General features: G+C 43.3%; 1 protein-coding gene across 7 annotated transcripts in view; it reads right to left on the reverse strand.

Moving 5' to 3' along the window:
- Positions 1 to 25,498, reverse strand: part of IL15 (interleukin 15) — a 100,876-nt gene that overhangs the window by 67,234 nt on the left and 8,144 nt on the right. The window contains exon 1 of one of the 7 annotated variants that reach the window (XM_061584871.1): positions 23,127 to 23,486. The exons of 2 other annotated variants lie outside the window; for them this stretch is intronic. In XM_061584871.1, the coding sequence (XP_061440855.1) occupies positions 23,127 to 23,383 (257 nt within the window). In that variant the 5' untranslated portion in view covers positions 23,384 to 23,486. Of the gene's footprint in view, positions 1 to 23,126; positions 23,487 to 25,498 lie in introns of those variants that run through there. 4 more of the 7 variants (XM_061584870.1, XM_061584872.1, XM_061584879.1 and 1 more) reach the window with 4 other exon arrangements.

Below are 25,498 nucleotides of genomic sequence, written 5' to 3' on the forward strand. Positions count from 1 at the left end.
TTCAATAGGACTTACTTTTGAGTAGACATGGTTAGGATTGCTCTGTAAATTAATGGGGCTTTTGAGTGAACATAGTAAAGAATTGTGTTTGTATTGTAAATCTTTCTCTCCCCTTCCAATCCTATTTTTAAAGCAATTGGGCAGGGCTTACATAGGTATCACTGCTTTTATTATGTAGGAAACTAATACTGATCATATTTTTTTTAAAAAAAAATGTTCTGCAATGACCAACTGGTTTTGACAATAAACTATTATATGGGGTCTATGTATTTTTACATCTCTAGTATGTGCGTGTATGTGGAGTCTTCCCAACAACCCTATGAGGTAGGGTTGGTGATTGGAAACCAAGGCAGCTCACAAGAAGAAATAAATCCCTTTAAAATCCAATAACCATAAAAACAAGTATAAACAATTGCAAATCAGCTTAAAGTGGCATGATTCTGAATCTTGGGTTGCGTGAATGAAGTTCCTTATCACTTCAGGCTGCAGTTCTGTGCACGCTTCCCTGTTTGAGTAAGCCCCATTGAACACATTGGAATTTGCTTCTGAGTAAACAATAATAGGATTGCACTACAAATATCTTTACAGGTTGTATAAATAATAAACATGTTTGACAGTCATGCTTATATAAATATTTCTTCATACTATGTCCCAATAAATAACTGATTTCACACTATGGTTGTAGAGTATTACTTCCTCTACAATTTAAGCGTGCCCTTCTTCCTTGGGGTGTTCATAGTTCCCCTCTATTGTTTTCATCCTGAGGAGCAGATTAGGCTGAGAGATGGTGAGTAGTCCATGGTCACCCAGTAAACTTTATAGTTCATTTTCATTTTAAAAAATTAATTAAAACAATGTACATGCAGGCAAAGTTTATTAAGTATATCCACACAGAATACATTAAAAGTATATGCATCTTGCATTTAAAGTGCATGACTTCCCCTAAAGAATCCTGGGAAATGTACTTTCCCCCTCACAGTTATTGTTCTCACCACTCTTAACAAACTACAGTTCCCATGATTCTGTGGTGGGATTCATGTGCTTCAAATGTGTGTTGAATGTGCTTTAAATAAATGGTGTGGATCTGACCTTGGTATGATGTGCATTCATTAATAAATTGAAAAGAACAATTTTAAAAGATAGTTTTTTTAAACAGGGAAAAGACTGTGGCAGAGCATATGCTTTGCATGCAAACGTCCAATATTCAATTTCCAGGAAAAGACTATTGCCTGGAATCCTGGAGAGCCAATGCTAGTCCATGTGATCGGTACTGAGCTAGATGGTATCAAATGGTCTGAGTCAGTATATGGTAGATTCCTTTGTTCCTAAAAGTGGAAAGAGACCCAAGTACCACAGTGACTCCAAAATTAATTTATGTATTTTATTTACAACGTTTATATACTTGTTTATTGTAAAAAAATCTCAAAGCAGTCTACAGAAGGAATTAAAACAATAAAATTATTAGCAAAAACAGTTAAAGACAGGTATTTTAAAACATTCAAAATAATAAAACCAACAACAAGTTAAAAACAGATTAAAAACACAATAGCTTCTACCTGCCTGGGTAGGCTTGCCTAAACAAAACTGTTTTTAGCAGGTACCAAATGAGTACGATGCAGGTGTCTGCCTAATGTCAATAGGTAGGCAATTCAAAAGTGTAGGTGCTGCCACACTAAAGGACTAATTTCTTACAAGAGCAGAACAAGTACTATCTGGCACCCGTAACATGGAAATCACAATTTGAACTTGGCCTGATAGCAAATCGGCAACCAGTGCAGATTTCAGAGCAGAGATGTTATGTGCTTATAGGGTCTCACTCATGTCAGCAATTATGCCACAGCATTCTGCACTAACTGCAGCCCCCGAGTCAGGTTGTACTGCATGGGGATTTCTGTGACCTTGGCTGATTGGCTGCCAGGATTTTTTTAGTTTTGGTTAGGAATCCTGACGGGTTGTGGGATGCTGAGTTTTCTGCCTTACTCATAGGAATTTTGTTGTGGTTGGTATGGTATTGCATGTGGTAGAGGAAATCATCACTGTCTCTTTTCCTTTTCTTTTTCTATTTGCATTTCATTTACCTTTAACCTTACTCCCTTACATCCATAGAAGCAACAACAGTGGTTCCATGCACTTAGCTGAACCTCCTTAAACGCACTGATAATGCACCTTGTTGGTTGCTTGACAATTTGTTTCTTGCCCAATAGTGGTAAAAAAGAATTCACATATTGGGAAGTGTGGCTGCAATTGCTATTGTTCCCAAGCTGCTGTCTGTGAAGGTAGACCGAACTATGTGTTTTTTCTGTCAGTTATTACTCACTGGAATTGCGTTGGCTGTCAAAGTGAGTTTATAGCAGCCCACAGGGTAGACAGAAAGGGTAGAGAATTTTCTTACTCTTACTCATTTCTCAAACCTCTTTCTAAAGTGAAAGGTCATATCTGTAAAGACGTTTGGAACAGCCATGTTAAAAGGAAGGGGCAGGGCATTCCAGGCAGGGTGTTGCCAATCCTGCGTGGATATGGATATCTTTGCAGAGGATCCCTAGTCAAGCTTTACCAACAGCACAAACCAAACCATATCTACTCAGAAGCAAGTCCTATTGAGTTCTATGGGGCTTAGTAAGTTTGTTTAGAATTGTAGCCTTCATGGGCATCCATCTTTACTCCTGAGCGTTCCCATCAAACATCTTCACAACACTAGGCTCCTTTCATCCTACAATGGCCTTCTGGTGACTGGCCTGGCCTGAGGGCACTTAAACTCTTCTTGCCAGAAGCAAGTAGGCTAGATTAAGTGTTCCCTACCCAGACTCCATCTTTTAGCTAAGATTTCTATCTTGATTTCCAATCAGAGGAATGTTTTTGATTGAATTGTATGCTCCAAGCAACTATGGTTGATGCTTAATGTATCATGCTTAATAACATCACTAGGGCCTGCCCCGTGACATCACTAAGGCTCACCCCTATGACATCACTAGGGCCTGCCCCATGACAGGGTTTGGGATGCTTCTGACCTGGCAACCCTAATTCACAGAGGGTAAGCAACTGGAAGAAAGAGCTAAACTGGAAGTTAACCATTTTGCAGCAATTCTGGGAGACAAAGGAGGACTCCTCTCCAGCAGAGGAGGTTCTGAAGGTCTCCAGAACTAGGGAGCGATGCCTGGATAGTGCAGAGCAGAGGCCAATACTTTATCCCACCAAGGTCAATCATCCAGATAGACAGCATTTCCAGAAAAATAGTGGTGCCTGCTACATGCCTGCTGCTATACCTGCAGGCTTCATAGGGATAAAAGAATTAAGAACCCTGACCATGGCTAGAGTTGCCAGAGTTGGTATTCCAAGCAAGGGAGGCTCAGGTGAAGAGAAAACCAAGACTGCCCTTGAGAAGCACAAACAAGAACTTGCTGAAAAGGAATGCATTTATTTATTTGTGTGTTTGTTTGTTTATTGCATTTGTATACCACCCCATAGCCAAAGCTCTCTTTCTGTGCCAAAACCAGGCCTGAAACCCAACTGAAATGGATCCAGATAATCGTCTCATCCAAGCATGTCTGGAGCTGGCCTGCCACCACTCGTTCAAGGACCTTGCCCAGAAATGGAACATTTGCTACCGGCCTATAGTTATTAAGATTTTCTGGGTCCAGGGAGGGTCTCTTCAGGAGTGGTCTCACTACCACCTCTTTCAGGCAGCCAGGGACCACCCCCTCTCGCAGAGGGGCATTAATCACTTCCCTGGCCCAGCCGGCTATTTCATCCCTCCTAGCTTTTATTAGCCAAAAAGGGCAAGGATCCAGCACAGAAGTGGTTGCACAAACCTGTACAAGCACCTTGTGAATGACCTCAAGCTGTACCAACTGAAACTCATCCAAGAAATTGGGACAAGGCTGTGCTCTGGATACTCTGCTCGATTCACCTGCTATAACACTGGAGTCTAAATCCTGGCGGATGCTAAAGATTTTATCCTGGAAGTGCCTAGCAAATTTATTACAGCGGGCCTCAGATGGTTCTACCATGTCCTTGGGGCCAGCGTGTAATAGGCCCCGGACAATTCTGAAGAGCTCCACTGGGCGGCAAATTGATGATTTGATAGGGGCAGCAAAATATTGTAAGCTTATGCCCAGAGGCCTTGCCCTCAGAGTGGGAGACAATCAGTTCAAGGTGAGGCAACCAGCAGGCAAGAGAGATTTCCTAACATGAGGATGATAATAGGAAACATGTCTGTTTAAGGGCAACCTCTAGTGATGTAACTAAGGGTGGGAATAAAAACTCACCCTGTAAAGAAACTCTCCTATGACTGCTCCTTGGTGTTGTAAATGGAGAAGGGTGGCTTTGGTACCACCCTCCCTGGAGAATCAGTAACAATATTATAGCACAATTTTATGTGGGTCTACTCAAAATTAAGCCCCACTGAGTTCAGTGAGATTTACTCTTACTACTATTGAACACAGTTGGGCTTATTTCTTATTTCTTCCTATTATTTATTGAATTTTTATTCCACCCTTCCTCCCAAAGGACCCCAGGGTGGCAAACACATCAACAAAACTTTTTTAAAAAGCATTCTTAAAATAAAACATTATAAAACATTATATCAGATTGTGCTGTTAATCATGTATCTCCTAATTCCACTGGGAACCAATAATACTGTTGCACACCCTAATCTCTGAGCGGTGAGAGACTTCCTGAGGTTCCAGCACTTACACAGGGTTTGGTTTCCTTGGAATGAAGGTCACTAGACTGGTTTCTTTGGGACATATACATATGTACAGCTTGAATATAAGATGGAAGGGCTCACAGCATTAACACTCCAACAGATCCTGCTTCCCCATTAGTTTCCTAGGGAGGCTTCCCAAAGTCATAGCCTGGGATTCAGCACACAGAGCAGACAAGCCTCTCTGTGTCTTTTCAGCCCCCCAGCTCCAGACCAGACCAGACTAAAAACACAAAGGCTACCTCCTGGTCCTAGGATGGGGTCAGGGAGGCCTACCCCTCTGTCTAAAACAGCATCACCAGCCAGTTGGTCAACAGCAGATGTGCTGTCATAGGAACAAGTCTTGAGATATGTAAATTGGGTACTTGACAAACTTGGCCAGATCATTAGCTTACCAAAGGGACTGGTTTGACCAGTTCAGTAGATTCCATCTGCTATAAATCCCACCCTTAAAGCTACAGAGTCATTAGGCTCGGTTGGAAGGTACCCACAGACATGATCCGTACCAACCCCCAATCCTATAAAAATATGAAGTTTTGAATTATTGTAATCTGCCCATTTAGAAATAGTAAAACATTTTCAAAACTTTCTATGTAGTCTTGTTTATGGCTCAGAATGCTTGTTATCCAGGCAGGCAGGATGCACACTCTGAGCCTATTAAAGAAAGAAACCAATTAATTCACCATAGGGTCCTCACTTTCCAATAGATGCCATATTCACCAGAACTCATTAATTTGGTTCTGATGGATTTGTTTCATTCATTGTGCTATAAAGAGTAGCATTGTGTGCATCTATAATTAGAAAGGAAAATATACATTCACTGTAGTGTGCATTTCATTTTAAATGGCATTTGCTCCTACAATGTATTAGCATTCATAAGCAATGTATTTGAGATTAAAAGACATTTTAGCAAAACTTGTTACTTGCATCCTATAGGTCAGCGGTTCCCAACTTTTATGGGTACTGGACCCCTTTTGTAAGTGCAAAAAAAAATGTGACCCCTCCCCCCCATGCTAACTGTAATTTTAGTCTCTGTTAATTGAAAAAGGAGCATGGCAAAATCAGATCTCCAAATATCCCTTTCCAGATATTGAGGTGTTGCTTTCTTTTCTTAATGCAAAGGTCCAACCAACTTGGTATCTTCCTCCACACACACACAGTCTGAAGATGTACAGTCCCATCTCCCAACACCAGTGGGTTGCAGCATTGTACTAAGAACCAGGTTCAAATCCCCCCCAGCCATGAAGACCACTGGGTGACCTTGGACCAAACACAGTCTCTCAGCCTGACTTATCTCACAGGGTTGGTATAAGGATAAAATGGAAAGGGGGGGGGATCATGTGCACCACCTTGAGCAACTTGGAGGAAATATGGGATATAAATGCAATAATTAAATAAATAAACAAATTTCTGCTGCAGTACTAGGATCCCAGCCAACCTGCTGACCTTTTTTTAAAAAAAATCAAGAAGCAGCAATGTGGTGGTGATGGGAATGCTAGATTGTGCACTGCAAACAGGGTGGATAGGTCGAGGAGGAGGGTTAGTGCGTTTAGGCCTTGGGATGATCATCAGAACTGATTATTTGGTTAGCGTGCACTTGGGGAATGAGAACAGAGCAGAAAACAGATCAGTGTACGTACACACACAAGCACACCTGCCCCTCCTGCAAGCATCTGCAGGCATGAATGCATCTGGGCACATGGGAGGGGGGGAGTGTGACGCCCTTCCCTGGCTCTCCCTGTCAGGTTCCTACCTGCGCGTGGCTACTGCCTGTCACTAGGCACCACCAGGGACTCCACCAGTCCGGACTGTCCTTTATTTTATTTTTTCTCTCCCCGCTCTAGCACAGATCTCAACAGATCCCCCTGCTAGGCAACCACCAGTCACATCCCAATACTAGTATTCCCAGAGACTCTGAATACTGGTATTGTTATTCTCTTCACCTCTGCCACCATTTGTTACAGTTCCCCTTCAGCCTTGGTCATTACCTTACCCTCCCTTCTGGTCTGTGAAACCCCAGCCAAGTATCAGGCCTTTGGTAAACCAAATTAAGTATTTATTAAAGATAACAAAGCTAACAAGATTAACAAGATTTCTTCTTAAGGCACATAAGCATATGGTTTTACTCAATACTAATCCGAACTCCACCCCCCTCCTTCTCCACTCTCTCCTGGCAAACCACTCTCTCAAACCCACCAAACAACCCACTCTTTCTCTTCTCCCCCCAGATTCCACTCTCACTCTTCCTTTTATACGTTCAACCATTTTAAACACTCAGCCAATCATCTAGCATTCTACTGCCCATTCACTCCCCCTCCTCTTTCACTCCACTTACCATGTATCTTCTCAACAACCAACACTTACCATATATACATTAATATAGGAACATCACATTTCCCCCCCCCTTAAACAACGGCAGAGTATTATTCCTGTTCCAGGATTTATACGTCACGTTAACAATATAAACAAGTCCCTATGGGGAAAATGTCTTTCTTTGTCCCTCCGTCTGGTCACGTCACTACAGTCCCGGCCACTTGCCTGGAAAGTCCATCGGCCAGTACATTGTCCTTGCCTTTTATGAACTGGAAGTCCACTTGATAGTCCTGTAGGGCCCAGGACCACCTCTGCAGCATAGTGTTATGGTTTTTCATAGTCTGCAACCATAACAAGGCCCGATGATCCGTAGTCACTGTGAATCTTCGTCCCCACACGTATGGGCGCAACTTGTTCAGTCCCCACACGACCGCTAGGCACTCCTTCTGGACCGACGAATAGTTTTTCTCCCTCAGCGTCAGCTTGCGACTCAGGTACGCCACTGGATGTCTGGTGCCTTCTCTCTCCTGTAGCAAGACGACTCCCAGCGCCAGGTCCGACGCATCTGTAGCCACGATGAATGGTTTCTCATAGTCTGGTGCTATTAATATGGGTCCTTGGCACAAGGCTTGCTTCAGTAGATCAAAAGCCTTCTGACATTCATCCGTCCATACCACACGCTCAGAACACTTCTTCTTTGTTAATTCATGCAAGGGGATAGGCCACAATTGCACTGCCTCTACCTTGCTCCATAAGGGGGTGATTTTCCCACTCCCCACCCCATGTCCTACACAGATTACTTCACTCACAACTTTCCCATTCACACAGCACGGTACAGATCTGACTGGGGCATGCTCTCCAGTATCAATGGAATGTATAACTATACTGGTTCGGCCAGGTTTATTACTAAAGAAATTCCTATAGGTTTTCAAAACTCTCAGAATCTCTTCTTTTACTTCCTCCTTCACCTCCTCTGACCATTCCACTTGATCTACCCCTCCTTTGTCTTTGCTTTCCTGTACCAAATCTGGAAGTTCAGGCCCACTTCCCTCAGGGAATAAGGTAACTTGCCTGGTATGGTAAGGCTTCAACATATTTACATGAACCACTTTGCTTTTGTTTAATTGGTCTGTGGTGATTATATACGTCACTGTGTCAAGCCTTTCTCTGATGGTATATGGTCCTTCCCAGTTAGCCTGTAATTTGTCATGTTTCCTGGGTGTGAACGCCATAACCATATCTCCCACATCATACACACGTTCCCTGGCTGTTCTGTCATACCAGTAACGTTGCTTCTCCTGTGCTTGACTCAAATTCTTTTTCACCACCTCCATCATTGATATTAATTTATTGCGGAATTCCAATACAAAATCTACTACAGATGTTTTGTACTCTCCCAGGGTTCCTTCCCATGAATTTTTTAATAGTTCCAAAGGTCCCCTCACTTTTCTAGTGAACATGAGTTCAAAGGGTGAGAAGCCTGTTGACTCTTGAGGGACTTCTCTATATGCAAATAAGAAGCATCCCAAACGTTCATCCCAGTCTTGTGGGTGATCTTGAACATAGCTTCTTATCATGCCCTTCAAAACGCCATTGAATCTCTCTGTTAACCCATTAGTGGCGGGATGGTAAGTAGTGGTCTTTAGATGTTTTAGACCACAACATTTCCACATACATTGCATCACTTCTCCCATGAATACACTGCCTTGATCCGTCAGCACTTCATGAGGGAAACCCAGCCTCATAAAGATTTTTAATAAAGCCTCTGCCACTACAGGGGCTTCTACAGATCTTAGTGCTTCTGCGTCTCGGTACCTGGTGGCAAAATCCACCACCACCAATAGATATTTCTTGCCATGCCTTGTGGGTTTGGGAAAAGGGCCCACCAAATCTATTCCCACTCTATAAAAGGGTTGTCCAATTATAGGAAGGGGCTTTAAGGGTGCCTTAGTCTTTACTCCACTTTTTCCCACCTTTTGGCATATTCCACAAGATAGACAATGTTGTTTTACATCTTTGGAGATGTTTGGCCAATAATAGTGTGCTGCCAATCTCCTCTTGGTCTTTTTTATTCCCAGATGTCCTGCACATGGGACATCGTGGGCTACCTCTAGCAATCTGGTTCTGTATTTGCTAGGTACTATCAATTGCTTCACTGGTTCACATTCATCCTTTCTCTCAGCGGGCATCCACAGTCTATATAAAATCCCATTCTCACACACAACTTGATTCCTCAGTTTGTCAGTGAAAGGAATGTTGGGTCAGAGCTTGTTCCTTTATCTGCTTCAAACTTATATCTTTATGCAGCTCTTCCCTGAATTGCTCTGCTTCTTTCTTATCAGAGACCACTTGATACAGTTTGTCTCCTTCACCAGGCCTGCTAGTGGTTGCTATGGTAACCAGAGGCTGGTTAACAGATTCCACCCTGTTTGTTTCAGCCCCCCTTAATATGGCTTCTTTTTCTCTGCCAATTTGCTGTCTGGTCACTACATAGATCTTTCCTTGGGCTCCCATTACATCTCTTCCCAGTATTACTGGTTCTTGTTGCTGGGCATTAATGCCTACTTTATATCGGCCCTCTCGGCCTCTCCAAGTCATTTCCACCAGGGCCACAGGCAAACTTTCTGGTTGACCCCTCACTCCTTGGATAGTCACAGTTTCCTGAGGTAATATTACCTCAGATTTTATTAAATCTGGCCTCAGTAATGTCTGAGCGGCACCAGTATCAAGCAATGCCCAATAATTTGCCCCTTGTACACTCACTTCCTCTCTCAGACTTGAATCAAGGTCTGTTACTTCTGTCCAGTTTATCTGGCAGAACTGAACCTTTTTTGCTGTTTCTAAAGCCTTGGGCTCTGTTTTCACTGCCCTTGTCTGAGCAGGATTACTAATGGGGTTGGTAACCTCACATTGAAAACGTAGGTGCCCCGGTCTACCACATTTGTAGCATAATTTCTCCTCACTTTTAGGGTACACAGATCCACTCTGGGGTGTCCTGTGCCCTTCAGATTTTAATGGAGGACTCACTCTCTGTGGTACCACATCCCTTCTGCCAGCGTTATATGGTCTGGGTTTAAAATCTCTTGATGTTTTCCCCACCCAGCCAGTTCTGTTGGGAGGTGAAGTGATCCGCCATCTCTGCGGCCTCCTGCACCGATGTAGGGGAACGGTCTTTGACCAGGAGCCTTATTTCTGGTGGTAACTGATGGTATAATTGATCCAATATCATGAGGTTTTTCACCTCCTCCACAGACTGAGCTTTTGCACTTGTCAGCCATTTCCCAAATATGTCCATCAGTTTTGCCCCCAGCTCCACGAAAGACCTCCCTGTCTGTATCTGGCAGTTTCTGAAAAGCTTTCTAAAATAATCAGGCCCCAGTCTGAATCTTTTAAACACTGCTTCTTTGAATTCAGCATAGGTGATGGGCCTGTCTGAGGGGAAATATTGGTATACCTCAGCCAATTCCCCTTTAATCAGGTTTGATAAATACTGCATGTATTTATCTTCAGGTAGCCCCCACAACTGAGCTGCTTTTTCAAAGGTGCTGAGGTAAATTTGAGGATCTTGACCAGGCTCATAGGCAGCAAAGTCCTTTGGAGTAATTTTTATTTTTGCTCCATCTCTGTCCTTTCTTGTTTCATCAGAATGAAACTTCTCTCTTTCAAATTTTAACTTTTCTGCCTGTAATTCCGCATCCACTCTCATTCTCTCAGTTTCCATCCGCAATCTCTCAGTTTCCAACTCTCGCTGTTTATCTTTTTCCTCAGCCTCCCATCTTAACTTCTCTCTCAAGTACTCTATATAAGCGGGATTGCTTAAATATCCTTCTGGGGTCTCTTCCCTGACAGGTTGTTTTTGCTGGGCAGTTGTAAATCCTATAAGTGCTACCCTCAATTCATCTACCCCTTTACCCTCGTGAGGTAAATTGAATGTTATGCACTTCTCCACCAGCTCCTCTCTTCATTTTTATGTATTCAGCCATGGTGTTTGAGTTCACACACTCTTTGCCACACACTCTTTGCCAGTCACTCTCACAAGTAATCTTGTTTTGTTATTTCTGTTTGCCACACCACTGTTAGGGATTCTCTAGTATTCGTATCTGGATTCTCTGTTGTTCGTATCCCACCGCTACTGCCACCACGTGTGACGCCCTTCCCTGGCTCTCCCTGTCAGGTTCCTACCTGCGCGTGGCTACTGCCTGTCACTAGGCACCACCAGGGACTCCACCAGTCCGGACTGTCCTTTATTTTATTTTTTCTCTCCCCGCTCTAGCACAGATCTCAACAGATCCCCCTGCTAGCAATAGGCAACCACCAGTCACGTCCTAATACTAGTATTCCCAGAGACTCTGAATACTGGTATTGTTATTCTCTTCACCGCTGCCACCATTTGTTACAGTTCCCCTTCAGCCTTGGTCATTACCTTACCCTCCCTTCTGGTCTGTGAAACCCCAGCCAAGGATCAGGCCTTTGGTAAACCAAATTAAGTATTTATTAAAGATAACAAAGCTAACAAGATTAACAAGATTTCTTCTTAAGGCACATAAGCATATGGTTTTACTCAATACTAATCCGAACTCCACCCCCCTCCTTCTCCACTCTCTCCTGGCAAACCACTCTCTCAAACCCACCAAACAACCCACTCTTTCTCTTCTCCCCCCAGATTCCACTCTCACTCTTCCTTTTATACATTCAGCCATTTTAAACACTCAGCCAATCATCTAGCATTCTACTGCCCATTCACTCCCCCTCCTCTTTCACTCCACTTACCATGTATCTTCTAAACAACCAACACTTACCATATATACATTAATATAGGAACATCACAGGGAGCCCTCACCTGCCACAGTATCTTGGAGAGAGAGATGGGGGCAGAGTGTAGGTGGAAGAAAGGAGGGCACTGGTACACACACTCAGCCTCAGAAATGGGGGGGCAAGCAAGTCCCCTGTGGAATTCCCTCCCCTTAAATATTAGGCAGGCGTCATCTCTGTTATCTTTTCTGCACCTTTTGAAGACTTTCCTCTTTCAACAAGCCTTTTAAGTTGAGACCTATCCCAGTCTGTGTCTGTGTTGGAATTGCTTTTCAATATTTTTTTTAAAAAACAATGTTTTTTTAACCCTTTTTTAAAGATGTTTTAAAAGCTTTTTAAAAAAAATGTTTTTAAAGTTGTTTTGTTTTGTTGTATTTTAAGGTCTGTTTTTATGATGTTTTGATGTGTTTTTAGCACTTCTGTTTGCCGCCCTGGGCTCCTGCTGGGAGGAAGGGCGGGATATAAATCAAATAATAAATAAATAAAATAAGTCCTGAGCTTCTTCACTGCTCCATCTGGGTCGAAGGCGAGATCTGGGCAGCCTTGCAAATAAGAATAATTTTTAAAAGGAGGTGGCAGCAAAGCAGGAGCCAAGAAAGGCAGGCCAGCTGCCAGGAAGGAAAGGGGAAAGCAGCCTTTCCTTGCAGCTTTGCTGCTTTTTGCTTCACAAAAAGCCCTCTCCTCTCGTTGTTAGTAAGGGCATCATTAGCAGCAGCAGTGTGAGGAGATGATAGTAATCTCCTCTTTTTCCTGGAATCTCTGCCCTCAGCCTCCTTCGGTGTCTGCCACGTGTTTTATAGGCAGACGCCTGCCCTTGGTGCACCTAAAAGATATTCTTCCACTTCAGCAAAAGTCCTTCCCTGTCGTTTGGAGAAAGGGGGAGGTGTCATCTGCAGCAGCAGTGGGGAGCAGATAGTGTCCAGGGAGTGAAGAACTTTTTTTAAAAAAATTAATAAATAATTCATTACTTTACTTTTCATGCCCTCGCCTGGTTTACCTTGTGGCCCCCCTGGGGATCATGGCCCCCAGGTTGGGAACCACTGTTAAAAGTTGCACGTGTCAGTGATGCAGCCACTCATTCTCTCCCCTCCCCCCTTTAAGGTCCCTCATTCCCAGTGTGGGAAAGGAACAAAAGGGAGAAGGACAAAATCTATAAACTTTTCATGAAAAAAAAACTCTAGAAAATTTCTTACGCCACCTATGAGAGTTTCTTCCATTTTTAAAGAAAATACATTCCTGTAATTTAAACCCACTTATTTGTGTTCTATTCACAACAGATAACCATGAAAACTGTGGAAGCTCATCTTTCTGTGACCAGGAAGAGGGCCTTTTCTGTTGTAGCTCTCACTTGATGGAGTTTGCATGCATGCTAAAACCTTTATCTGTTTACTGAGGCCTTTGCTGGCCACTGGTGCCAACCATTTGTCACAACATGTTTGGTTAAATTTTGTACTGACTGCTAATGCTGCTGGATTTATTTTATTGTGATTGTATTTTTAATACTTTTTATTGTGAAGTGCCTTGAGATGTTTTTATATTACGAGGTGTATACATATTTTAAAAAATTAATTAAAATACCAGTGAAGTGGTTTGAAATTGTTGTTGTCCACTTTCAACACATTAAGTAAAAATTCAGTTTAGGGTACCCAGAGTTTTCAGTTACATTATCTTAAGAAATTGGTGAAGAGCAGCAAAAATATTTGGGAGCCAGTCATTTGCCAGAAGGAGATGTACTATATAATTAAACTGCCATCCTTGTTGATAGCTTATTACCAGCAGGTAATAAGATATGTGTGTCATTACAAGCCATTGTACTGTATTTTACGCCGCAAGAGATTAGGGTACGTTTCCACCGACAGCACACAGTGATCACTTAGAGATTGTTGCCATTATGGGCATTATTAAATCACAATCTACAGTTTAATAGTTTAACAATTATCTACAGTGCCAATGCTGGAAAATTACTACCAATGAATGGCTGCTTTTCCCACTGCTAAAGAGTGAATGCTAACGAGCTATATTGAAAGAAATCCCTGAGGAATGGTAGAGGAAGCGGTTTATACTGTATAACCAGATATATAAATAAAAATAAACTACTGGTTGTTTTACAAGTACAGTCATAAGAAATTAAAAGTGAGTTCACTAGAACCAATATTTTTCTCAATGAAGAGGAGATGGCACCATAAATACATGCGTAAATATGTCTATAATTCTAACTCTGTACTTTCACATTTTATTGTAGTTCAGCAGTGTTCCTGGACTCCTGACTCCCAGCAGTCCCAGCAGGACACATGATGGGAGTTGGAGTCCAGCAACATCTGGGGGTGGGGGCAGGTTCCCCACACCTAATATAATGGCATCCAATAAACATTTAGAACTTCCCTTGTGGTTTTTTCTTCTACCTTTAGGTTTTTTTTTTTAAATCTCTCCTTATTGCTGCTTGATGGCCTGTATTTTGGCTGAGGAGAATGTTACACTATTGTGTTCAGTAATGTGGTGTGAGAGCCAGTGTGGTATAGTGGTTAAGGTGTTGGACTACTACCTGTTCAAATCCCCACATAGCCATGAAGCTCACTGGGTGACCTTGGGCCAGTCACTGCCTCTCAGCCTCATGAAAACCCTATTCATAGGGTCGCCATAAGTCGGAATCGACTCAAAGGCAGTACATTTACATTTTAATGGTTTGCTAATAATTATAAGCTCTAAAATAAAATAAAAAACTGTGATTAAGTAGGACTAGATATTGATAGACTAGATTTTAGCTTCCATGATTCACCTTCCATTTTAAAATATAATGCTACCAGACTGATTTAGCAAAAAAAGAGAGAAAGATCTCAACGGCTTTTGAAATAATATGAACAGGAGAATCCAAAAGCCATAGATTGTGGTGTTTGTTCCAACCATGTTTTCATATGGTCCATTTTGCTGGCCTTTTGATTGGCTTCCCTTGGCTCAGCAGCGACTCTGAAGCAGAGAAACCACAACTAAGCTAAGTATCTGAACAAGCTCTACGATATCAGCAGATTATTTTACCAGCATACTTTTTTGCGTGTCAATAGCCAAGGGAACTTATTATCAAAGAGTTCACAACAAACTCTTTATTTGCAGCAAACACCACTCTTTTTTCATTACATGTGACATTAGATTTGTGATGGCACAGTAAGGTTAATCAACTGTCCATTAGCTTAATTGTCTTAAAAAATAGGTTTCCAAGTTTCTGCCACACTAACATTCCACAAAGAAATTGTGTAATTCTTGGTATTTTTAGATAAGTTACATGTTTACAAATGATATTGTGGCTTTATTACAATCTTACTGGGTTGTTTCCAATTCCATCCCTCTGCTGATGGAAATCTCTTTGATCCAGCAGAGATTCCTGTTAGCAGAAAGGAGGGAGAGTAATATTCACTGGTTCCCATTAGGCTCATAGATGCCTCCCACTGGATCAAAGAGCCTTTCTTCAGTGGAGGGGCACAATTAGATAAACCCTCAATAGGAACAGTTATGACTTATTTTATTAGGAACATTTTTGGGAACAGTTACGATGACAGCCTCTTGGGATAAAACAAAATAAAGCAAATAAATAATTAATGGAATCCTGGGCAAAGATATGCAGTGTTAACATGTGGTATGGGTTTAACACAGTCTCCAATGGCAAAATAAATAATTTCCAGTCTGGGAGTCTACAGTGTGATGTAACTGAGAAAAGACAAAACACGATACTCACCCCACACTCCAGGATCACCAAGGGCATCTTTTGCCCTCACCCTAATGGTGTCGCTGGAAATATTCTTTAACTTTTACCCTCATGTATGAATGGTTGCCATTTATTCAGAGTGTAATATGATGCAACCATATTGTCAGCTGGCTTCCAGAAGCATTAAGTGGATAGCCTTTGGGAGTGGTCAAGGGCATGGGTGGATTAGGGTGGAGATCTCCAACCTGGTGCCTGCATGCCTTTTTTGGCATCCCTAAGGCAAACAACACCATCTACCAATCATGTCATTTTGTCCCCATGGAGAGCCTTTATTGATGTTTATGGGAGGTGGTGAAGGAAGTAGTAATAGAGATTGTCCTGTTTGCTCAGCTGTTTCTTGCCCACCAGTCCTGTGGCAAGCACTTGCTTAGCCCCATGGAAGGACCTTGTTTTCAAAATCTGTGGATGGGAGGAAGAAGCAACAAGGATCTTCGCATTTCCTGTTTATTTCCCACCAGACATGCGAAGCTGGCAATGGGCATTTGCTTGGCCCTGCAGAGGGGCTTTTTTCCAAGTACCTGAGGAGGATAGAGTAAGGTGCAATGGTGATTGCACTGTTTGCTCGCCACAGGGGCTTTCCTGAAGGGAGTGCGTATGCTCAAGGATGGTGTGTATGTGCTTAAGAAAGAGAGAGGGGAAGGTATTGTGTATGTGCAGTCTGTGAGAGGAACAGATGCATTTGGGCAGAGAGATGGGGATAGATGTACAGTATGTGTGGTGTGTGATGTGTGTGTGTATGTATGAGGGGGGGAGGTATATTTGTATGTATGTATAGTCTGTTGAGAGAGGGAGAGATGCAATTGGGTAGAGAGAGAGATGCATGTCCAGCTGTGTATATGTGAAGTGTGTGTGTATATGAGAGACAGATGATGCATGTCAGGTCTTTGTAAGTGCATGATGCATATGCACATGGGTGCGCTGTGTGCAAGATAGAGTGTGGTGTTGCCACCTTGTATATTTTCTCTGGTAGTCAGGAATGCTCCTTGTTGTTATTAGACAGCAACAGCATCAGTGTGTATGTGAAATCAATATTGTACAATCTACAAAGTCAGGACCAACAGGACATTGTTGACTTCCCTTTTCGAAAATGTAACAGCAATGATATATGTGTAAGTTTGTTAAAATAAAAAGTTTCTACAATTTGGAGAATATGACAGTAAATGTATTGTTATGAATTTGGGGGCTGAGATAGATGATTTCTATGAGTCCCATTCCAGCCTCTGATTTGGAACCCTGCACCTGGAGGTGGGCTCTGCATCTGAGAAACCCGCTCTGCTGGTCAGATGAGTCTCCTTTGTTAATCTAATTGAGTAGTCAGGTGGGCTAATGGGTCTGTCAAGTGCACATTACCTGGCGAATGGGCCAGGGAGATCCTAATGTTATTGAAACTCTTCAGGACATCCCACCCCCACCCGAGGCCAAATAAAAGCTTGCGTTTTTAGCTAGTTGGAGAAAAGGCTAGGAACTGGAAACATGCAGAGAGGCCTGCTCCCTGCAAGATGGCTTCAAGATGCCTCCTACAAGCCTGATGGAAAAGCAAGATCTATTGGACTGCTGATGCTTTGAACCCTTCCATCTTATGCTCAGGCTGTGAATGTGTATAAATAAACCATATTTCATAAAGGCACCATAGACTCCACTGACCTTCTTTCCAAGGAAACCAAACCCTGGGCAAGTGCAGATACCCCTGGAGACCTCCTACCGCTTGGAGATTGGGGTGGCGCTCAACAGTGTGTTCATCCAGACATCAAATCTAGACTCAGATAGTGGAACTATGGTATAAAGTTTACACTGTAAAAACCATATTCCGAGATATACCAATTCTAAACATAAGAGATGTCTACCCGACATCAGCCACATTCATTTATATGTCACAAGTCAGCTAGACTAGCAGTCCGGCATGCTGCTTAATCAAAAATAATGGAGTGGGTGACAGGGATTAAACCTTCTGCATGCAAAGCTTGTGCTCTACTACTTGATCTATGGTCTCTCCTCAAGGGCAAGTGGCTAACTTAAGGATGGCAAGTGAGGATGGTAACCTTGTCACTTGCATATCAACCATGGTCTTCTCTAAAAGTAGTAGAATGTGCAGGCTGGTGGGATCTGTGGAATGATAGCTAGGTGGAACCTCTGTGTTCGCAGCCAATATGTGACTGAATAATAGTTACTGGGCAGAAAGAGATGACTGTTTACCATTCAAGTCCTGCTTGTGGGCATCCTGGAGGCATTTGGTTAGCCACTGTGCAGGAGCCAGATTGCTGGACTAGATGGACCTTTGTTCCAGCAGGGCTCTTACATTCTTATACGTCATTCACATCTTTAAATCATCCATGATCAAGCTATAATACTTTTAAAATTAATACTACGAGGATTAAAGCACAACATTCTAATTATATCAAAGAACTTTGCAATGTCATTTTCCAAAAATGGATGGTCATGGATTCATCAATTAACAATCTCTTTATAACCACTCATTACCTAATTTGTAATCTGCCACTCATTTTAGTGAAATGAGACAGTGGGTGGTTACATAAAGTGACTGTGAACAGAATGTCTTGTACACATTTAGTGATCTTAGATGGAACTTCTGAATCACCCCAACCAAAATCCTGAGGCTGATGGCTGGTCATTTTCATTTGCATAACGATAGAAGGCAATTACATCCAACCTATGAATTGCTTAGTGACCTCAGAATCAAGTGCTCCAGCACATTTCTTCATTACTGTTACCCTCAAGTCAGATATTTCACTGCAAGCAGGGCAGAGCACAGAGTATTTGTTTTGTAAAAGGCTGGCATTGCAATGTGTTTCATTTTCACGACTGAATTTCATCATCTTTGAGCAAAATAAGACATGCAGCTCAAATCCACACACTTTTGTGGAAGTTAGTCCACTGAGTTCAAAACAAGACATTTTTAGCAAACACTTCCCCCCCTCCCCAATGCAAGGCAAGCATCAATTTAGTGAAATTTGGGGTCACAACATACAAGTGGACTAAAAAAAGAAAAGACAGATCACCTAACTTGCTTGCCTCTCTCCTCTTGGACTTGTATGCACAGAAACAAGCATTATATGGCCTCAAAAACAAGCATATTTTACTGTTTTGTGTATTTTTACTTTGTACTGTTTCACACTGTTTAATTTGTTGTTATAGTTTGTAGTTGGGATGCCACAAAGGGTCATAGAAAAATATCTAAATAAATAAATTAAATAAAAATATCTGCACATGTTCCAACACCCCCAGGGACTTTTTCTCCTACTGTGCCTCAGTTGCACATTTTCCTGTCCACACCTCAGAAGGGTTATGGCACTGCTACTACTACTACTACTACTACTACTACTACTACTACTACTTATTACATTTGTATACAGCCCCATAGCCGAAGCTCTCTGGGAAGCTTACAACAATTACTATTCCACTCTTTCTCTTTTTAACACAGTGGCGTAGTGGTTAGAGTGTTGGACTATGACCTGGGAGACCAGGGTTCGAATCCCCACACAGCCATGAAGCTCCCTGGGTGACCTTGGGCCGGTCACTGCCTCTCAGCCTCAGAAGAAGGCAATGGTAAACCACCTCTGAATACCATTTACCATGAAAACCTTATTCATAGGGTCGCCATAAGTCAGAACGACTTGAAGGCAGTACATTTACATTTATGGTGCAGCAGGATGAAGCACTACCACTTATTTCATGGCAGGGAAAATGAAATCATCCTGGAGTGCTACTTTGCCAATCTTCTGCATGCCAAATAAACTTTTCTCAGAGAGAACCCACCAAATAAGCTAAGCCTAGAAAGAGGTAACTTACATTAGCATGAATGGCTAAGGGTTAAACAGTGACTTTTATTTTGAAAAAATCCAAAAATCCAAAAAACAATGAGCAAGCTTTTGAGTCCTCAGAACTCTTCATCAGGCTGAATGTTAAGCAAAGCAGAGTGGGAAGAAGTAAGAAAAAACCTGGCTTGGTATTAATGCCATAATGTCAGACCTGGTCAAAAGCTTTTATTGTACAGTCTTAGAAGGGTAATAACGGAAAATGACATCTAATTACAAATGATCATGACATCATGTGGACCCCCTATGACATGAAAGCAAACAAACCGTGCAATTGCACAGTAATACATTGTCTGGAAGCAGCCAGTGAAATCCATGTTGATTTCACTTATATGGAATGAAGCTGCTAAAAAATGATAACTTTACACTGGCTAATCATCAAAATAGATTGCCATGGTCACACAAAAATAGAAAGAAGTAAACGAACAGTGCTAACTGTAACCAAAGCAAATAAGCTTTTCCTGTCTGTTAAGACAGATGGGGTGTTCTCTAAGAGTTTGTTTATACAATACTTTGTTCTGCGTACTTCCCAACCCTTTCCCAGCCATTTATTTATTTATTTATATACCGCCCCATAGCCGAAGCTCTCTGGGCGGTTTACAGTAACTAAAAGCATTAAAACAAATATAGAAAATTAAAACACATCTTTTAAAACAATTTAAAAACACATGCTAAAATGCCTGGGAGAAGAGGAAAGTCTTGACCTGGCGCCGAAAAGATAACAGTGTTGGCACCAGATGCACCTCGTCAGGGAGATCATTCCATAATTTGGGGGCCACCACTGAGAAGGCCCTCTCTCTTGTTGCCAGACTACCAGCTTCCCTCACAGTAGGCACCCAGAGGAGGGCCTTGGATGTTCACTGTAGTGTACGGGTGGGTTCGTATCGGGAGAGGCATTCCATCAAGTATTGTGGTCCCAAGCCGTGGAAGGCTTTATAGGTTAAAACCAGCCCCTTGAATCGAGCTCAGAAACGTACAAGCAGCCAATGCAAGTGGGCCAGAATTGGTTTTATATGTTCAAACCGTCTAGTCCCTGTTACCAATCTGGCTGCTGCATTTTGCACAAGCTGCAGTTTCCGAACCATCTTCAAAGGCAGCCCCACGTAGAGCGCATTGCAGTAATCTAACTTAGAGGTTACCAGAGCATGGACAACTGAAGCCAGGTTATCCCTGTCCAGATAGGGGCGCAGCTGGGCAACCAACCAAAGTTGGTAGAAGGCACTCCGTGCCACCGAGGCTACCTGAGCCTCAAGTGACAGAGATGGTTCTAAAAGAACCCCCAAGCTACGAAGCTGCTCCTTCAGGGGCAGTGCAATCCCATCCAGGACAGGTTGGACATCCACCATCTGGTCAGAAGAACCACCCACTAACAGCTTCTCAGTCTTGTCTGGATTGAGCCTCAATTTATTAGTCCTCATCCAGTCCACTGTCGCAGTCAGACACTGGTTCAGCACATTGACAGCCTCACCTGAAGAAGATGAAAAGGAGAAATAGAGCTGCGTGTCATCAGCATACTGATGGCAATGCACTCCAAAGCTCCGGATGACTGCACCCAACAGTTTCATGTAGATCAGTGGTTCCCAACCTGGGGGCCGCGAAGTAATCCAGAGGGGGCCGTGAACAGTAAAGAAATGAATTATTTATTATTATTTTTTTAAAGTCTTCACTCCTTCTACAGTGTATGCCTCCCACTGGCGCTGCAGATGACACCTCCCCCTTGCTCCGAACAAGAGGGGAGGCCTTTTCTGAAGCTCCAGAGCGTCTTTCAGGCGCACTAAGGGCAGGCATTTGCCTATAAAATACATGACAGATGCCAAAGGAGGATGAGGGTGGAGCTACCAGGAAGAAGAGGGGATTACTATCACTGAATCCTGTCTCCTTGCACTGCCGCTACTGGCAACGCCCTTACTTAGAATGAGAGGAGAGGGCTTTTTGTGAAGCAAAAAGAAGCAAGCCTGCAAAGAAAGGCTGCTTTCTCCCTTCCTTCCTGGCAGCCAGCCTGCCTCCCTGGGGGGAGGGTGTCACAAAAGATTTTCAGCTTATAAAGGGGGTCCCGTGCTCATAAAGGTTGGGAACCACTGATGTAGATGTTGAACAGCATGGGGGACAGGACTGACCCCTGCGGAACCCCATGAGAGTCCAGGGTGCCGAGCAATGTTCCCCAAGCACCACCTTCTGGAGCTGACCCGCCAAGCAGGAGCGGAACTACCGCCATGCAGTCCCTCCCACTCCCAACTCAGCCAGTCTTCCCAGAAAAATACCATGGTCGATGGTATCGAAAGCCGCTGAGAGATCAAGAAGAATCAACAGAGTCACACTCCCCCTGTCTCTCTCCCGACAGAGGTCATAATACAGGGCAACCAAGGCTGTTTCCGTGCCAAAACCAGGCCTGAAACCCAACTGAAATGGATCCAGATAATCGGTCTCCATGCTTACATGGAGAAACATGTCATGTAAATTCCAGGACCAGGAGTGGGGAATCTGTGACCCTCCAGAAATAGCTGAACTACAATTCCCATCATTCCTGACCACTAGCCATACTGGCTGCGGGCTGATGGGAGTTGTAGTCCAACATCTAGAAGACCACAAGTTAGCCAGCTCAGAAGCAAATCAATTGATTGTGATCATAACCTCCACAACTGGGGCAGCAGATTTTTCATCTGCAGAGGGAGTCAGACTGCAATTTACTTTTTACCATTTGACTGCCTCTCCTCACCACCAGTTCCAGCTGCTTCAAAATAATAGTGGCAGTTTGACCTTAGATATGAATGATAATGCAATCTACCCAACCAAGCTGGGAATTGAGATGTTAGGAAGGTCAATTTCACTCACTTAATATACTGAAGAGAAATAGAGTGGGAGGAGGAATGGAACAGTATACCGGAAGAAGGGAAGGGAATGGAGTGCTCTGGAGGAGAGCATGGATGTGTGACGGAACAGGATCAACCACGCTGCAACACTTGGTAGCAGCTCTCACTTGGAGATAAGCAAGATGTAAACCTTATGGGGTTAAATAGCCTCAAATGAAAGAAAAAAAAGTTATAGCGAGTAAACCACTTCACTAACACAGCCTGCCTTAGAAGTCAGTGCAATGCAATAGATAGCAGGAGATGAATTGGCTTGGAGGGGAGGGGGAGAGGAGGCAGTGACTCTTGCAGTGAAGCAATATAGGGATGTCCCAGAAGAATTTCGAAGAGTGTTCTTATTTATTTGTACCCGAGAGAAAGAGACGCAGATTTGGGAAAGCAAACTCAAAGCGGTAGAAGGCACATTGATTGAGAAGAGAATTTCCATAAGAACATAAGAGCCTGCTGGATCAGGCCAGTGGCCCATCTAGTCCAGCATCCTGTTCTCACAGTGGCCCACCAGGTGCCTGGGGGAAGCCCGCAAGCAGGACCTGAGTGCAAGAACACTCTCCCCTCCTGAGGCTTCCGGCAACTGGTTTTCAGAAGCATGCTGCCTCTGACTAGGGTGGCCCGTTAGCCTTTTTTGTTATTTTCGCCCTAGGTGACAGAAGTGACGCTTTCCTTGCCGCCCGTTTTTACTTTTGTTTGCATCAAAATAAAGGCACGCAATTGCGGTTAAGACTGAGCCACTCTCGCTGCGACAAGTGAGCCGCCCCAGAGCGCAGCTGGGTCGTCTCGGTCTCAACAGCCGAGAAAACTTCAGGCAGGTGGGGAAATGGGGGGTGGGGGAGCACAACAGGTACCTTGAAGTAGGAGGCGCGCAAAACAGTCCCAGCCTCTGAAAGTCCCGCGAAGCGCGTGTCTCTGGGGCGCTCGCAGCTAAGCGCTGTATCAGCAAGCCATAGGAAAGGGAGGGCAGGAGCTGCCACGAGTGCCTGCCTTCCCTCAGTTCGCGACGGATCTCAGCGGTTTCCTTAACGCACCAAACCGCAGGCAAACGAGTTCCCTCAAGGGGCGGGGAAATGTTCTGGATATGTCTGTGGAGAGCAAAGGTGGCCATTGGATGGAAGGGCAGGGCAGAGAAGCCGCCAAGTCCCCCACGAGGCACCTACCGCGCCTCTCTGTGCCGTGTTTGGCGGGTTCCCTCGCGCACGGCCTCCCCACCCCTTCCGCCGCACTCTGGCACCAGGTGAGAACCAGCCGGTTTGTTTCGGCACAGCCTGTAAGGTTAACTTTGCGAGAGAATTGCGAAAGGAAAGAGCACACCAGTTCAGAACAAGGCATTTTTACAGTCATAGTTGTGTGTCTGAAATGGACACCCAGTCCTATATTTTGGGCATCCAGTGGACACAAAGGGACACAACGTTTGATCGACGAACCAAGAACACAGATTTATTTATTACTTACTTATTTATTATTTGATTTATATCCCGCTCTTCCTCCCAGCAGGACCCCAATTCAAATGGGAAGCCACTGAAACACTGAATAGAGGTATAATTTTTAGTGAAATTGAATAGAAACAGTAGAACCTAGGGACACATTACACAATAATTCCTAGAGTTATTACAAGCCACCAGTCTTTCTGAAAAACTTAACAAAATACCTGTCCACCTACACTGTAATGTCTGGTTCTCTGTATGTTGCTCTTTTTCTTTTTTTTCTGGGTTTGGTTGTGTGTTTTTTGTATTTCCGGGTGGGTGGGTGGGCAGGCTAGTAAGAATTTTGCTAGTCTAGTAACTTTTGTAAGTGCATTTGCAAGACTGCATTCATTTCCTGTTTTGTTTTGATTGTTTGAGCCATTTTTGCCTGGATCCAAAGGTTAGGGCTTTTACATGGTAAAGAAGCTTTCACATGCAAGCCATTTCAATGGGGGGGGGAGACACCCAGTAATAATTTCTTTAAAAATGCCCTGGTTCAGAAAGGGGGGACAGGCTACGTTTAAGTTTATGCCACAATAAAATTAATAGTCTAAGGTGCCGCAAAACTTTTTTTCCCCTTTTGTATCAGTGTAGGTAGGAAGAGAAGGCTTCTGTGACACAGATAACCCTCTGTTATTTGTCTCCTGCCTCACTCTAACATTAATCCTGCCAGTCTTTCAGGTGGGGTAGCCAACATGGTGTCCTCCAGATGTTGTTGGACTCCAACTCCCATCACCCCAGCCAGCATGGCCAAAGGTGAGGGATGATGTAGTCCAGCAACATCTGGAGGGCACCCTGTTAGCTGCTACCCCTGCTTTAAGGAAATACAAGGTGAGTTTCTTGTTGGTGAATGCAGCAGAAACACCAGTTCCGACCCATAGGGCACTGGATGGGAGATGTGCACTAACAAAACTGCTAGTTTATATGAGGTGCATCAGACTCTTTTCTTAGATGAATGCAGCAACAGAGGATTCCTGTAACAAGCTGACACAGCTAGCCCTCTAGAATTTGGGGGGATGTGGTTTTTTTAAAAAAAAACACCACATACTTCTTGGCAGTGTTTATTTTGTAAACCATGTTTGCAAGAAACAAGAAAAAACTTGTTTGTTTTCATGGGGATATTGTTAAACAGTGGGTGTTTCATCAGAGAACTTGGAAAAGTTTGTGTGGCTTGAAACTCCTTTCCCTCTCCCAGTATCATGCCATCCAGTGTTTATATTGCTCAGGCACCAAAGAGCTGCTTAGGCTTGCCCCGTGGATTTTTTTTATTGTTTAGACAAGGAGGCTGCTTACCTAGGCAGGCTTATTTTTAAAAAATCTCTCCAATTCTATCTCTTATGGAGCTGATTAAAAGTTGATCAGGATACTGTTTCTTTGCATTTTTTAAATTTCAGTGACTTAGGCTAGAAACACACTCACTGTTCTGCTAGTTCCAGCACATATCCACCTTTCTCTTCTGAAAACAGGGGCACAGTCAAACCCTGCCCCTTTTTACTGTAAAACCTGGTAGGATCAGCTTGAGTGCATTTTTTCTAATTCAGCTTCAAAGAGATTTCCTAACTGATCAGCAGATCAATCCATTCCCCCTCCAGGTGTGGCTAATAGAAACGCTTTGCTGTAGGCAACTAGTGTGTTCATAGCCTTAATAATAATAATATTTAATTTGTTTGTCGCCTATCTGGCAAATGGCCACTCTAGGCGACGTACATTAAAATGAAATAAAATACAACAATAACAATGCAGTCATATTAATAACA

This window comes from Rhineura floridana, chromosome 9, assembly GCF_030035675.1.
Source record: "Rhineura floridana isolate rRhiFlo1 chromosome 9, rRhiFlo1.hap2, whole genome shotgun sequence".
Classification (NCBI taxonomy): Eukaryota; Metazoa; Chordata; class Lepidosauria; order Squamata; family Rhineuridae; genus Rhineura; species Rhineura floridana.